The sequence below is a fragment of the Cibotium barometz genome, chromosome 58 (genome assembly GCF_041138505.1).
Source record: "Cibotium barometz isolate CiBa-2024 chromosome 58, ASM4113850v1, whole genome shotgun sequence".
Lineage (NCBI taxonomy): Eukaryota > Viridiplantae > Streptophyta > Polypodiopsida > Cyatheales > Cibotiaceae > Cibotium > Cibotium barometz.
In genome coordinates, this window is record NC_141103.1 from 8,902,039 (window position 1) to 8,918,992 (window position 16,954).

The 16,954-nt window shown below is 42.9% G+C and overlaps 1 protein-coding gene across 1 annotated transcript; it reads left to right on the forward strand.

Annotated features, from left to right (window-relative positions):
• The first annotated feature begins 3,887 nt into the window (after nt 1-3,887).
• Nucleotides 3,888-6,998, forward strand: LOC147605866 (pyruvate dehydrogenase E1 component subunit alpha-3, chloroplastic-like). Its single transcript, XM_086792594.1, has 3 exons — nt 3,888-4,244; nt 5,121-5,901; nt 6,403-6,998. Exons 1-3 carry the CDS (start codon nt 3,996-3,998, stop codon nt 6,678-6,680), a joined length of 1,308 nt encoding a protein of 435 aa, XP_086648720.1. The 5' UTR covers nt 3,888-3,995; the 3' UTR covers nt 6,681-6,998.
• Nucleotides 6,999-16,954: the final 9,956 nt, after the last annotated feature.

The window sequence follows — 16,954 nt, forward strand, 5'->3', positions numbered from 1 at the left end:
GCCCAAGCAATGGCCATGATCCCTCTTTTGATCCAATGATTCATCATTCTTGCAGCTCGCATGCTAGGTGGTCCTTGTCAAGACCATGTTTTATTCCTGTAATGAAGAACGAGTCATGTACTTGATGTGGAAGCTAGACAACTTGACCATGACTGAAGGTGATTCCATCACCTTACCAAGGTAACATACCTGAAAGTAAAAGACCAACGGATGTATATAGATGAGGTAGTTAATAACATGAAATTGGTTTACCATCATTCTTAATTCCCTACCTGAGTCCTATTAGAGTTTTCACACTTCTCTTAATCTCTCTATGAGAAGATGAGGCAATCCTATATCCTTTGAGGAGCTAGTTGGATTACTTCTTCATGAGGAAAAAACAAGGAAGAATAGATCCAGGGGTGATGGAGGGCGTCACGTAGGGTGTGACCAAGAAGAAGGAAAGTGACATGACTATGCCAGGGCACTACATCGAAGAGTGTTGAAAGAGATTTTCAAATCTAAAATCTGATAAAGACTCTAGAGACTTTATTGCTTCTACTGCTGATAACAAGAAGTAGCAACAACCAGATGAAAAAGAAAACATAGTCCATGATGAGTGGGCTTTCTAGCCACATTACCACTAGCCTGGCCAGTTCTTTTTTTGGGCCATTTTTACTAAGTGCCATCATTTTGCTCTTTCAAAACCAGTTGAGCAAAATTGGTTAATGAGCCCTTTTTTAATGAAGTGACTGCATCAAGGACATTTGTAGGGACATTGTTGTAGATATATAACATGGGAGGTATTTGGGAATAAATTATCATGTGCACCAAATAATGAGCATGTGCTCCCAATGATGATCTTATACACGCAATATTGATCTTGTGTGCCCTGTTTTATGTTGTCTATTTTTTTTGAAAGGTAGTAGTTTCAAAGATATGTATTTATGAGGGGTCCTTTTAAAATCATTTTTGCACAGTGAAAATGATAGCAAAAATCAAGCCTTTTTAAAATGTAATTTAGGCATTCGTGATCATGTTTACATTATGATGTGAAAAACACCCTATCTAAAAAAAGATATCCAAATAGTTATTGTTTTGTAGAAATTATTATCCACTAATTTGTAACCATGTTTTATACTATAGGACACAAAAACATTGCATTTTTTAAGACGGTATATTTTCAATGTTGAGCAAAGGTAGGCACATCTATTTTTGTTATAGTTTTAAGTCATGGAATAGTTGGTATGCTTTTAATTAGAAGATTGAGATGTTCTAAAAATTATAATACATTTATAGTATAATAAAGTATTTTATAACCATTAGAATATAGGTTACATATTTAATAATTTTAACTAATTTAAAGTATTTTTTAATATTAATATAATAAAATATATGTATATATATATATAACTTTATATTATGAAAATAGAATAATAGTACAAATTAATATTAATTATGATAGATAGACACTATTGCATCTATATATTTGTTGATATATATGGTTATGTAGAGATTGTAGCTGAGCATTGAAGGAAGGTGTTAATTGTGGTAACCAACATGCAGAAGAACATGGGGCGATGTGGTGAACCGATTAAGGTATATGGGTTAAGGGAGAGAGGGAGGGGAAAGGTTAGATTCGATTTTGGGAACACGCACACACACACACACACACACACACAGAGAGAGAGAGAGAGAGAGAGAGAGAGAGAGAGAGAGAGAGAGAGAGAGAGAGAGAGAGAGAGAGAGAGAGAGAGAGAGAGAGAGACTCCACATGTAACGAGGGAAAAAAAAAGGCATATGGATTTTAGGTGGGAAACATTGCTAAATCCCTCTTTGTAGGTGGAAGTAGGTAGGATGTTTTAATAATTTTGAGCACTTAAAAGCCCATGCATTGAATGGGATGCTTGCATTCATTGTAGTGGGAAATAGACTTTCTTGAGTGTCTCTCTCATTTTCTTTTGATTTCATTTGTATACACGGTAGTAATTGACCAATCAATTGGTATGTGAAGTTAGATATCAAAGCTTTGCATGTGATCATTTAGTGCATGAAAGGAAATACAAAAAAGTCCAACTTAGTTGGAGGAGGTAGGAGGGGAAGGCAACTAATTTATATAAAAAAGATTTTAGTCAAAAATTCAGTTCCAAGTAGGAGGGGAAGGCAACTAGGATATGAATATAAGGCCTTTAGTCAACAATTTTGTTCAAAGTAGAAGGGGTTGGAGTGAAAGTGTGAGTAGGGTTTGAGAAAAATGCTTTTGGTTGGATGGTTGTGAGAAACATACTAATCAAATCCAAAATGGGTGTTGACGACTTTTTACTAGATAAAGAAAATAAGAAATTCATTTTTATTTTTGTGGGTTCATGAAATGCAAATCGGGTGCTGTGCACAAGAGGTGGAGGACCTCCACAAATCTTTTTTTGGGGTTGGGTGGGTGTGTGGGGGGTGTTTAACAAAATGGGGATTTGGAAGATTTATAAAAAGATGTAAAGAGATTCTCTCTTCAAAAGTTTGAAATCTTCAGGTGTATTAAAATTTTACTTTTAATAAAATTCCTCGAAACCACATGCAATACGGGCTATTTTGCATAGTGCTTTTGAAGTGAAATTGCTAGCATTACTCTCTTTTAAACTTGTGGTTTTTAAGGGTGGCCCTTTGAACTTACACACATACTACTTGTAGCACATAAAGGGTTGTGAATCATAATGCAAACATCACCTTGTTGTGTAGCAACTTGTGTTGTGGCATGCCCACTCTATGACATGCAAAAGCTTGTGTAGTTAGCTTGACTATGAGGGTTACCTCCCTTTCTTGTAATTTCCATAATCAACAATAGAAAAACATACAAACGCATGATTAAAAAAAGTTATTTGTGTCTTGGATGATTTGTATATGTCTCCTATTCACTTAAGTGTATGTTTCTCTATTAATTAAATGGGTACTTTTGCACTCTTTAATTAGCCCTAAAGTTGACCTAAGGTACTAACCTTAGGTCCTCCACCTCCTCCTACATGCGCCTATCTAGCCTTAGCCTCCTCCAGCAAGCCTCTTAGTTCAACCTAGCCAACTACCCATCCTCGAGCCTTCTCCTCCCAATTTAGCCTGGGCAAGCACCCGATTAAGGCTTGCTTAATTACCCACTATTGAACTCCTTTGCTTATGCCCTTTTAAAATGTTAAATCAAGCTTTCCTCACTGTGGCAAGACGTTACTTTGCATCGAGCTCTCTTTGTATCGAGCTCTCTTTGTATTGAGCTCTCTTTGCTACAATAAGAGTTTGTCTAGTTTGCGATATTATTACCTTGCATTAAGCACTGCTCAGTTCATTAATCAAGTTCCATGTGTTGTGCTCCACGTGAAGTCCTTGATGCGAGATTTTATGCTCATAGAATCTTGGCATTTAAGTGCACATGCTAACGTTTGAAAACAATGCAAAATGTTTAAGGTTTATTTGAATGGGATTTGAGTCCTGTAAAGAAAAATGTTTTGGGGGCTTATTCAGTCTCTATTCAAACAAATTTCCATGGCTATGGAAAACTATAGACAACCATAAGTATTCATACTAGGTTATATGTGGATGATTAGCTCACACCCCATACATCAACCAAACCTCGAATTCATGAAGAATTGGGTGACTACAGGGCAAAAAAAGTCGTCTCGTTAGAGCTCGAAGATTGGGTACTAAAATTAGAGGCACTTTTGGGTAGATTTGCACCTAGTATCAGGAGAGACGCTCGGGTAGTGCCCACTGCCTAGTGAACTAGGCACTAGGTGCTGCCCACTGCTTAGTGGCAAAAAAATAACCTCGGTGCCCATTGCCTAGGCATTTTTGTCCGGTTTCTCACTATGAGGTGTATGGGCTTTTTTTTTCTCTCTTAGGCCTTGTCCCCCAATGGAAAGTCCGTCAAGGTGCGGAGACCCTTAGGTCCTCCACCTCTATATATTGTAACCCGAAATCTGCTCACTTTGTCTGCCCACAATCTTTGCATACATAAAGCTTGGAAGCTCCTGGCTATGGCGTCTGGAGCGCAGACATCTCTTCTTCTGCAACCGTTCCTCCTCAATTCTTCTGATTCTTCTTCTTCCTCCTCTTTTTCATCTCCCTCTCGTTTTCAGCCCGCCTTCAGATCGTCTTTCCGAGGCCTTTCTGTGCCCTACCATGCAGCAGGAAGAAGAAACAGCAGAAAGTGCTTCATTTTAGGCTCTGTCTGCGCGTCTACCCCGGAGCTTGTAGCAGAGAAGCCTAAAATCAAGCAAGACACGGTAGATTCTCCCATCTTATTTTCATTTCATTTGCATTTTGCAACTCGTTTAATTCGATCTGCTTCTCGTTGCGTTTTTCTTTCTGGTAATTTCGTTTATCCTGAAAAGCAATTTTTTGTGGTTCTTTCTTTCTGGACTGTATAGTTCCGGTAGGTGACAAACTAGGGTTTCCTTTGCACCTAGCGTTTGTTTCCTGCAAACTGTGCACCTTGAATCAGAGTTTCTTTTCCCTTTCTGCATGCATCACTACTTTCTGCAACTTGTACAAGATGAATTATACACAAAGTGTTGGAAGGAAACATATACAGTCTTCATAAACTAGGGAATGGCCCGAGGGAGACCGGTTTCCAGAACATCCTGCCCGATAATATCAGGATGACCCTGTCAGATGATAGAGGTTAAAACGGTGTGGTGACTGGCAGGCCAGATCTGCCATTGAGGCGTCCGTGACGAATCCAAAACATGAATGCAAATTCAGTTTGTAAAACATTGTCTAGTTGCCATGCCTCAACTTGTCTTCAGACACAAATCTTGTTCTTATCAAGGACAAAATGAGTACACTTATAGCCTTCTGTTTACACAACTCAACGCCCTGTACCGCCGCATGCCCACATGAGTGCAAAAAAGCTAGGCAATTCCAAGCCCTCAATCTACATGCCCAAAATGCACGGCAGCATCTGGTATCTAAGAAAACACAAATTTTAGTGAGTTCTCTTCAACATTCAACTTGGCATTGATTGCAGCTTCGGCTCATGTACATCAGGATGCCATTGCCGTGTCGACCTTGTGTTTTGTGCACATATCCATTCCTGTTCATTTCAATGTTACTTTTCCTTATCATGAATCCTTGCTCATGCATTCATTTCTGCACTGCAGCTTATCACAAAGGAGGAAGGACTCATGCTCTATGAGGACATGGTGCTTGGAAGGAGTTTTGAGGATATGTGTGCGCAGATGTACTACAGAGGCAAGATGTTTGGCTTTGTCCATCTCTACAATGGGCAAGAGGCCGTGTCTACTGGCTTCATCAAATCTTTGAAACCCGGTGACTATGTTTGCAGCACATACCGAGACCATGTGCATGCCTTAAGTAAAGGTGTACCGGCCCGTGCTGTGATGAGTGAACTTTTTGGCAAAGCCACTGGTGTGTGCCGTGGTCAGGGTGGCTCCATGCACATGTTCTCAAAGGAGCATGGCCTTCTTGGAGGTTTTGCCTTCATTGGTGAGGGTATCCCCGTGGCAACGGGAGCTGCCTTTGCATCTAAATATGAACGAGAGGTGTTGAAAAATGATAAGGCTGATGCTGTGACAGTGGCTTTCTTTGGAGATGGCACTTGTAACAATGGTCAGTTCTTTGAGTGCCTCAATATGGCTGCCCTCTGGAAGCTTCCGATCATTTTTGTTGTTGAGAACAATCTTTGGGCCATAGGTATGTCACATTACCGGGCCACTTCTGTGCCAGAGATATGGCAAAAGGGTCCTGCATTTGGGATGCCAGGTGTACATGTTGATGGAATGGATGTTTTAAAGGTCAGAGAGGTAGCTGTGGAAGCTATTGCTAGAGCAAGGAGAGGTGATGGGCCAACACTTGTGGAATGTGAAACATACCGGTTCAGGGGTCATTCCCTTGCTGATCCAGATGAGCTTCGTAAACCTGGTGTGTATTGAATTGTGCTATTTTGCTGTGGTTTCTGTTGTACATGGAATGATGTGACATTGTACAATAGGTGCTTGTAAGTAGGCTTATTTATACTGGTTTTGTTTTCTTTAGGAGTATAATTTTTCTGTAGAAATGATTGCTGCTTGGCATGGCCTTGCTTTTGAAATTGAAGTGGAAGTAATGTGTTATGTAATGTATGTATGCATGCATGCATATGTATGTTTTCATGGATGTAGGCATGCATCGCCTTCTTTGCTTAAGTTGTAGTGGTGCCATCAGCACCTTTGAGTTGAGACGAAAGGTTTGTGGGTTAGTAGTATGGATATTTGTCATTTCTTGTCATCAATAAGGTCTGCCTTTGGGTGATGCTCCATATATCAACATAGCTTACTTTGAAATTTTTACACATTAAAATTATGACTCATGATAAAGTTGAGTTTTACTAGTTGATGGGTGTGTCTGTCCTTGTAAGGCTTTTTCTGTTGTGATATTGTGCAGCTGAGAAAGCCCACTATGCCGCAAGAGATCCAATTGTAGCCTTAAAAAAGTTCCTGCTGGAAAACAATCTGGCAAAAGAAGCTGAACTACAAAGTATTCAAAAGAAAATAGATGAAGTCGTGGAAGAAGCGGTAGACTTTGCGGATGCCAGTCCACTGCCTCCCCGAAGCCAGCTCTTGGAGAATGTGTTTGCTGATCCTAAAGGATTTGGAATCGGACCTGATGGGAAATACAGGTGTGAGGACCCAGATTTTACTGCTGGTACGGCTCAAGTCTAAGTTGTCTATTAGCAATCTTTCATTTGGCCCTTATCAGAGGAGGTATTGTTTTGGTGCTCCTTAAACTCTTGTTGTCGGGGTTTCCTCATGGACAGCTTAGCAGCTTTGAGGCTGTGTGTCAAAAACTCTCCTCATCTCAATTTGACTTTTTCTACTGAACTCACTATATAGGACCAAGCATTGCTACTATGGTAATTTATTCTTTGCAAGTGGCTTAGCATCATTTAAAGTCCTGTGGGCAGAGTGGTATTCAGTATGTACGTTCAAAGTTGTGGATCTATAAAATTGATATGAGTCTAATGATTTTGCTCACTTGAACTTTTCTCATGACCATTTTTTCAAAATTGTATATTATTCGATCAAGGACATGTATTTTGCATGGGTGTTGGCAAATTTGAGGCTGATCTCCCTATTGGCTTCTACCATATTGTCTGCATCAATGACGTAATCAAATCAGTTTGGAAAGAGTGCTTGCTATAACCAAATTTGTGAATTGAAACTTGGTCAACCTCAAGAAGAAATCTATCGTGCCCGGTTTTTGCCTACTCGGTAAGGACTTTGCTCAGTCCTTGAACTGCCTCACATATCCATGTTGTAGGTTGGAATTAGCTAGCTGGTGAAACCGATCCCGTCAAGTGGGAATAGACTCCGTTGGACACCCACACGCGTAATAGCACAACTTAAATATCACAATTTGAATGGACAACTTAATAACAACTGAAAATTGAAATGAAATGAAATGTTGATCAATGGACACCAGCACTGGGGCCGAACGGGCCGACCCCCCCCTCAATATATGATATATTATTGGGAGTATTTAAAAGATACAATGCTCCATGAGTTCAATGAACCAAATGATGTCCATGTACAACTTAGATGAAAACTGTATCAAACAAGAGACTCGAAGTAGACGTTCGAAGGAGAGCAATCCACTTGTGTAGTTTAGTCTGTACGGTCTTGTGCCTTCATTGGAATCCGCGGAGAGCGCCCCACTGGTGTTCCAGGACCCCGCACAAACAGGCGCTCCCATATTAACGCCTGGCTCTCCTGATCTCGGCACCCATGGACCGTGGCTCTCCAGAAGCTTGGACTACCCGGCACCGAATGGGTGTTAGCAGTAGAGAATAACCTTTATCAGATTTACATCAAAGTCCTTTACTTAAATCTCAATCCACTTATCAGTAGCCCGCTAGTGGAAGACAAATACCCATTGCATTTAGGTGCAGCTATTAGAGATGGACACCAGGGCGGCGCAGCAGCCTACTGGCAGGCATCCTCGCTTAGTAAGTGGCACGTTAAACATGCAAACACAAGAATACAAGTCATGCGAAAATAGTTCCAAATATGCAAAACATGAATGCATGTGCAAATAGTATCATGGACATATCTCCCGTTCATGGAACAAGTACAAAACATCTGTCGGGCACAATAATGGCACGACAGAAAACATAAATCCCGGTCTTCCTATGGAGTGACAGTCCCATAGGTAAGACACAGATCCAGGTAGAGCCTCCCTATGGAGTGACAGACCCATAGGCAAGACACGGCACAAATACTGGCTCTTCCATGGCGTGACAGTCCCATGGATAGAACACAGTCCAGGTCATACACGGGTGGCACCAATCTGGCTCCCGTCCATACGACACCATCCTGCTAACACGGGGGTGGCACCAGTTTGGCTCCCGTCCATGTTAAGCAAAAATACTGGCCCCTTCATATGAGACACCGGCCTGGCCTCAAGTGAACGGGACACAAATCGGTTACTTGTTGAATTTGCCTACAACAATACGATCCATGCCTCCACGGGAAAGGCCCTGTTTGAGATTATTTATGGCAGAGTGATATTGCCACCCATCCTTCGTACAAAGGATGAGCAGCTGATGAGTATGTTCGTGACTTGGATATAGCCTTTGCTCACGTACGGACAGCCATTGCAAGGTCACAAGATAAGCATAAAATGGCTGCTGACAAGCATAGAAGGGACATGCAAGTCAAAGAAGGTGATTGGGTTTTGCTGAAATTTGAGAAAGCTAGTCTTCGGAAGAGGCCAGGACGAGAAGGATCATATCCTAAGCTTTCTCCTCGCTATTATGGACCCTTCAAGGTGATTCAAAAGATCAATGAAGTGTCATACATGCTTGCTTTACCTAGTCATTGGAAGATTCACAATGCATTTCATGTGAGTCTTTTTCGGAAATATGTCGGGCCAGATCCTGACGAGCCTGTCACAGAAGATCCGCTAGAGATTGATGAGCTTGAGGAGATCTAGCCAGAACAGATTGTCTTTCACAAGGAGCGAAAGCTACCTGCAGGAAAGCTTTCCAGGAGATACCTTGTGAAGTTCAAGAATTATTTGCCCATTGATGCAAAGTGGGTAAATGAGGATTATTTTGTTGACTACCCACAGTTGTTGTTGCAGGCATATCTTGAGGCTTTTCAGTTGAGGACAACTCTTTAGAAGCCCAGGGGATGTCACCAATTGGCCGACCATTTGGTCCATCTCCACCAACATAACACTTCAACAAATCCAACACGGTTGAATTTGCAGCTTCACTTTGGCCATCCATTTGGGGATGATAAGCTGATGAAAACTCAAGTTTAGTGCCCATGTTATCAAATAAAGCCCTCCAGAAGAGGCTCGTAGTCCTGGGATCTCTATCCCCAACAATGGATTTAGGCATACCATGATTTTTGAAAATATTAGCAAGAAAAAGCTTTACCATATGATCAACTTTAACGGTTTTCTTGGCGGGCAAGAAATGAGCTTGCTTGCTAAACCTGTCCACAATGGTCCAAATAGCATCATTCCCATGCTGGGATCTAGGCAAGTCCATAATAAAATCCATAGTAATACTTTCCCAAGGTTGCGAGGGAATAGGCAATGGCTGAAGCAAACCTGGAGGTTTTTGCCTGTCAAACTTCACCTTTTGGCAAGTAATACATGCACGTACATATGCCTCAATGTCTTTACGCATGCTTGGCCAAAAGAAATATCTCTCAATCATGCGTGTAATGGGCATGATACCTCTATGACTAGCATAAGGTGGAGCGTGACATTCCTCCATAACCTTTGGACGCAAATCCTTCATCACACATAGGCAGTTACCCTTCATAAGATAACCCTCGTTGATAACATAAGAGGCATGTGAGTGACCAGCCATCAAATCAGTCCATATATGGCAAAAATCAGCATCCAAATGATATAAATCTCGCATAGCAGATAAGTCTCCATGAGAGGCCGCTGAAACTGCAGCCACATAAGGCCTCTTGGATAATGCATCTGCCACCACATTTTTCTTTCCCGGAATATGCACAATTTGAAAATGAAACATGGGAAGAAAGTTTGCCATTCTCATCTGCTTCTCCGAAAGCTTTGTTTGACATAGAAAGTATCTCAAGCTTTGATGATCTGTCTTGACTACAAATTCAGCCCCAAGAAGATAATGTTTCCATATCTTAAGGCATGAATTACAGCCAAGAGCTCTTTCTCATAGATATCCATATGAAGCTCAGCATCATGCAAACAATGGCTCTCATATGCAATTGCATGTCCTTCTTGATTTAGGACAGCCCCTATACAATCACCACAAGCATCACATTCTACTACGAATGACTTTTGCAAGGCAGGAACAATTAATACGAGTCCACATATGATAGCATGCTTGAGCTGCAAGAAGGCATCTTGTTCTTTTGGAGTCCATTTGAAAGTGGTTTTCTTCTTTGTGAGATCATGTAGAGGGGTGGCTATCATAGCAAAATGCCTTATGAAACGCCTATAATATGAACATAATCCCAAAAAACTACGTACTTGATGTACGTTTTGCAATGCTGGCCAATTCCAAATGGTTTCTATCTTTGTAGGATCCATTGTTACTCCTTCCTTGGATACAATGTGACCCAAATAATGTATCTCTGAAAGGAAGAACTCACTTTTCTTGGCATTAATGAAAAGTTTATGCTTCCACAACTCTTCGAACACGGTGACCAAAGTTCTATGTTCCTGATCATTCTTGGAGAAAACCAAGATGTCATCAAAGAATACACCTGTGAATTTGCGATGGGGTCGGAATATCCTATCCATCATACGATTAAACGTGGCAGGAGCATTGGTGAGACCAAAAGGCATCACCAAAAATTCATATAATCCAAAAGCTGTCCTGAATGCAGTTTTATGGACATCTTGTGGCACCACTCGTATTTGGTGATAACCACTCTTCAAATCAAGACGGCTGAAACAAGCCGAACCATCAAGCTTATCCAAAATGTCATCAATACGCGGAATTGGGAATCTATTCTTGATGGTAAGCTTATTTAAAGCTCTATAGTCCACACACATGCGGAATGACCCGTCTTTCTTTTGAACAAGAAGCACACGAGAGCAATAAGGTGAGGAACTAGGCTGAACCAAACCTTTCTCTAAAAGCTCATTTACCTGCTTCATGATCTCTTCTTGTTGTGCGGCACTCACAGGGTATGCGGGTTTGTTAGGTGGAGAACTACCTGGCACAAGATCTATGCGATGATCCTCGGGCCTTTGGGGAGGTAATTCACCTGGCAATGCATCAGCAAAACAATCGTTGAATGCATGAAGAAAATTCAGCCTATCGTAAGTCATAGCATCCACATTTTGATGACTTGGTACAATGCTATCACGAACAAAAACCAAGTACACAGAAAGACTCTTTTTCATTGCTTTATTAATCTAGATGTGAGATACAAGTGGGATGGAATCCCCTTCTTTGCCGGCATCAATGAAATGCATGCGGCCTCTATGCATAAAAGAAATCATGTTGGTCTTGTACTCTTTGCGGGGCTCAAGCCTATGATGCCATGGCTTGCCCAGCAATACATCACATCCATTAAGTGGTGCAACTAAGAAATGTTCATTATCAAGGTAGCCCTGGATATGTATGCATAACTTCCCTATTAGTGGGGTAACCTGCACCTCTTTACCAACAAAGGCAGCTTCTGCTTCAATCTGAGGTCCCATGTTCTCAACCTCAATACCCAAGGCAGTTGCCATCTGGATAGAGATGAAGTTATTGGTTGCACAATCATCAAACATGAATAAGGCTGGCTAATCCTTGATTTGACCCCAAGCTTTGCATACCATCCGCTCTTTTGCATCATGTTTTGTGTTTCCCTGCACATCGGGAACTGCATGCACCTTAGCCTTAGTTTGCTTGTCCTCACGCTTTGGTTTGTGGTCAGGGCATTGTCGAAACATGTGCTCTTTGCTGCCACAAGAAAAACATTTTCCCTCCTTGGCATATTGCTTCCTTTGCTTGGGGGTCAAGCCAAATTTGTTCTTCTTTGGGCCTTGATCTTTAGATGAGGTATTTTCAGCTTTACCTCCCTTCTTAGTCTCCTAGAAGTTCTTTTTAGGTGGCTGTCCACCTTTTTGCAGATTTGGGTTGCAGATTTGGGACAGCTTTGTCTTTGCCCTTTGAACCACCTTGATCTTGCTTAATTTTGAGCACCAATTGCTCCGTAGCAAGAGCAGAGGCTGTAAGCTGTTGCAAAGTATGTTTCGGGTGCAATTCAATGCCTGAATGATAAGCTGGTTGCAATCCAGAGCGAAACTTCCTCTTTCTTTCATCCTCGGTGATTTGCATAAAAGGAGTTACCTCAAGCAACACTTTCCAAAACTTATTGACATACTGTTGCACACTTTCATTATCTCTTTGCTCAAGTCTATCCCACTTTTGGGTGAGAGTTTGCTCTGCATTAGGGGGCAAGAACTGAGCATAAAATCTGTCCTTAAACTCTTTCCAGGTGCAAATGGGGTCTTTGGTGATCTTTTCAGTGATCCACCAATGAGCAGCGGTCCCCTTCAAGAACATGCTAGCATGGCATACTTTAGACTTCTCAGTGAAGTCCTCATCGCTAAAAGCAATGTCAAACTGTGCCACAAATGCTAACACTTTGGAAGCATCATGCTCTCCATGAAAAACATCAAACTTAACGGACTTGTCACCTGCTTTAAATTCCTTGAGCTTTCTGGCATGAGGCTCATGGTCCTCTCTTTTTCTTTTTCCCTTTTCTAACGGGGCAGCCCTATCTGCATGGGCTCCATGGGCCATCATGGAAGTTTCATGAAGCACAGTGGCATGTGCTCCACGAATTTGAGAATCAGATGCATGTGACTTTCCTGCATAAGGCAATGTCTCTCCATGAGACAACTCAGTAGGCAAAGCTCTTCTAGTGGCAGACCTGTCACCCCTTCCATGAGATACATGTCTTGAATGCATGTGACCATCATGCCCTCCATGAGCACTAGCATACATATACCTGTCAGCCTTTGTGCCTTGTGGAGAAGATGCATGACGAGAGGTGACTGTCACCTCTTCCCTTTGCATAAATGACCTCAACCTTTGAGATGCGGGATCTCCATGCTTCAAGCGAGGTGGATTTCTGAATTTCAGCTCTCCATCTTCCCCCTCTTTGATGTCACCTTTGCGGAGGAGGTAGGAAAGTGCCAACTCCCTTGGCTTCTTGCCCACTTTCCGTGCCATGGACTCAAAAGTCACGTCTACCATTGCATCGGCTTTCCTTGCTTCAATGGCACTTTGCACATGGGGATCTTCATGCAAAAATTTCAGCTCTTGCTCTTGTGCCTGCAAAAGCTTTCTCATATGCTCCAATTCAGCCCTCATTGCATCAGGCTCTTCTTCTTGCATGACTGTCTTTCCTCGAGACAGTTGTCCCCTTGAATCAGTATCATTTACCCTCTCAAGGGGCTTGTGCCTTCCTTGTAAAGCATCAAAACCACGCGAGGCACTTGATGGGCCCCTCGAATTAGGCACTTCCAAAGGGTTGCCTTGGTTGTCCATTGTGTTAAGTGTGCTAGAAGCAGGGTGTCCAATACACAGGTTCGTTTCCCCACTAAGAAGAGGAAAATAACCGTGCTCTGATACCAATGAAACCGATCCCGTCAAGTGGGAATAGACTCCGTTGGACACCCACATGCATAATAGCACAACTTAAATATCACAATTTGAATGGACAACTTAATAACTGAAAATTGAAATGAAATGAAATGTTGATCAATGGACACCAGCACTGGGGCCGGAACGACCCCCCCCTCAATATATGATATATTATTGGGAGTATTTAAAAGATACAATGCTCCATGGGTTCAATGAACCAGATGATGTCCATGTACAATGAAAACAGTACCAAACAAGAGACTCGAAGTAGACGTTCGAAGGAGAGCAATCCACTTGTGTAGTTTAGTCTCTACGGTCCTGTGCCTTCATTGGAATCCGCGGAGAGCGCCCCATTGGTGTTCCAGGACCACGCACAAACAGGCGCTCCCGTACTAACGCCTGGCTTTCCCGATCTTGGCACCCATGGACCGTGGTTCTCCAAAAGCTTGGACTACCCGGCACCGAACGGGTGTTAGCAGTAGAGAGTAACCTTTATCAGATTTACATCAAAGTCCTTTACTTAAATCTCAATCCACTTACCTGTAGCCCGCCTAGTGGAAGACAAATACCCGTTGCATCTAGGTGCAGCTCTTAGAGATGGACACCAGGGTGCAGCAGCCTACTGGCAAGAAGGAAGAGCATGCAGCCGCCTGGAGTTCTGAGCGCAGCCGCCTGCTGAATGGAGAGGAGGCCTGCTGGTGGGCGCAGCCACCTGTGGAGATCTGGGGGTGCAACCGCCTGTGGAAGAGGGCGCAGCTGCCTGTGCAGCCGCTAGTAGAGGAGAGCGTAGCCACCTGAGGAGGAAAGCGCAGCCTGCTGTGGAGAGCACAGTCGCCTGCAAGGAGAGCGCAGTCACCTGTAGCCGCCTGTAAGGGCAGAAGAGGCCTGGCTGCAGTCGCCTGTGGGTGTAGGTGTCACCAAACCACTTGACATTATCTTCTGTTGTCAGAGAAAATTGCTTAGTAACCTTCATACGCATGGAACAAGTACAAAACATCTGTCGGGCACAATAATGGCACGACAGAAAACATAAATCCCGGTCTTCCTATGGAGTGACAGTCCCATAGGTAAGACACAGATCCAGGCACGAGCCTTCCTATGGAGTGACAGTCCCATAGGCAAGACACGGCACAAATACTGGCTCTTCCATGGCGTGACAATCCCATGGATAGAACATAGTCTAGGTCATACACGGGTGGCACCAATCTGGCTCCCGTCCATACGACACCATCCTGCTAACACACGGGTGGCATCAGTCTGGCTCCCGTCCATGTTAAGCAAAAATACTGGCCCCTTCATATGAGACACCAACCTGGCCTCAAGTGAACGAGACACAAATCTGGAGATGGACCAAATGGTCGGCCAATTGGTGACATCTGGCCTTCCTGCAAAGTGAGTGTTTATATATGTATTGTATTGTTGTTATGGATTCAAACCTTGCCACCAAGCTTCTTCCCTCCTGATCTTGTGCAGACCAATCCTCTCATTCTCCCAATCTCATGCAACAATACCAATTCTCCCCTCCTCTTGACCTCACACAATACCAATCCTTGAACCTTGTGTCATCCTCCATGAGTCAAGTAAAGAGTTCCAAGTTGTAGATGAATGTGGGAGTGGGCTTGACAATAATCCCACATGGGAACTTTTGGGAGTTTTAGAGTTTTTGTATAAAAAGTGGCTCATTTGAGAGCTTAGGGACACATTGGGCAAACTCATGTTTGAGCTCTCTTGAGACTAGCTCTCCCTCTTTTCCCATAGAGGTGCAAGCTCTTCTCTCTCCCCATCTACATTGTTGTAAGTTCTATTTTTTGTTAATTCAATGCAATGAGTTGATATTTGTCTCTCTTCTCATGTCAATTCTCTAGTGTGCATGTTTCTTATTGATAGCTTCAAGGTTTGTGTGCATGCTAGGGAAATGAGTATTTGAGAATGAAGAATGCTTTGATCTTGTGTATGCAATAGCTAAGCTTTCTTCTTGTTTGGATGCATGGATGAGTGGAATGTGGAGATGAGTGAGCAATAGCAAGATTGAGCTTGTGTGTGTGTTAAGTCTATGTCAATAGTAGTAGTATTCCTAGCATTCTCTCCATCAAATGGATAAGCTTTTGTGCACCGGTACGGGTTGAATCCCTAGCTTCGAAAGGGATGCAAATCCCATTGGATTGAGCTACGTGTGGATCATACTACTCTTGCTACAAGTGAGAGTTTTCCGTCTCTCCATTGGCGCCGCTGCCGGGGAGAAGACTCAAATCCGGTTGAGAGTGTGTGGAAACCACCACTATTTCCTCTTTTGGTTGCAAAACCATTGAGTGATTAGGTTAAGTTCGGGTGTGCGATCCTGGTGTGAGTGGATAAAGGTTAGGATAAGAAAAAAACCATTGAGCGGTTGAGGTTTCTCCCGCATTGTTTTTTATGTTTTATTGCTTTTATTCCTTTTTCAAGTACCGTCATTATGCTTACATTCATTGTTTTTTTTGTCATTTCATGCTTTCATGCTTTTCGCTAACATGTGATTAGTAAAAAAATAAAAAGAAAAGAAAAGAGGTGCGTTGCTAAGCTCTTCCATAGCTTATGCAAGCTCCATAGACTCTTCCATAGCTTATGCAAGCTCCATAGACTCCCAAGCGTGAAGCCCGCTTAAGGAAGAGAGGAGAGAGGGAAAGAGAAGGGAGAAAAGAAAAGAAAAAAGCGTGGAGAGAGTTGCTAAGCGATGGGCATTCAGTCTTTCCTTTTCCACGTAGGCACCGACCTTTGCATTTTAAAAGTGCGTAATATATTAAGGCCTAGGCTTGTGTTCATGGTCTTATATAGTATATAGAGGCCTTAAAAAAAAACGAATACGCTGAAGGCCGCGTGGAGAGCAAGGCCGTGGAGAGCAAGGCAGCGCGGACTGCAGCAGTGCGTGGAAGACAGGCGGCAGAGGAGGTGGTGAACGAAGAAGACCTGCGTGGGGAGGCCGTCGAAGAGGAGGTCGAAGTGCAGGCTGCGTGGAGGCGGCTGAAGGTGTTGCTGTAGGCGGGCTGTAGCTGAGTATAGGCGGGCTGTAGCAACGTGAAGCTGAAGGCGACTGAAGGAGTTGCAGTTGAAGGCGTGTGGAAGGCGAGAAGGAGCAAAGCGCGTGGAGGCGGCTAAAGCTACGATGTAGGCGCAAGCGTGGAGTAGCAGACGAGAAGAAGGGCTGCAGCAGTTGAAGGCGTTGCAGTAGGCGGTGTGCGTGGAGGCGACGAAGGCGACCAAGGGGCGGTGAGGCGCAGCAAAGAAAAAATAATAATAATAATAATATATATATATATATATATACACTGAAGGCGTGGAAGAAGGCCTGCGTGGAGAGGCCGTCGGAGA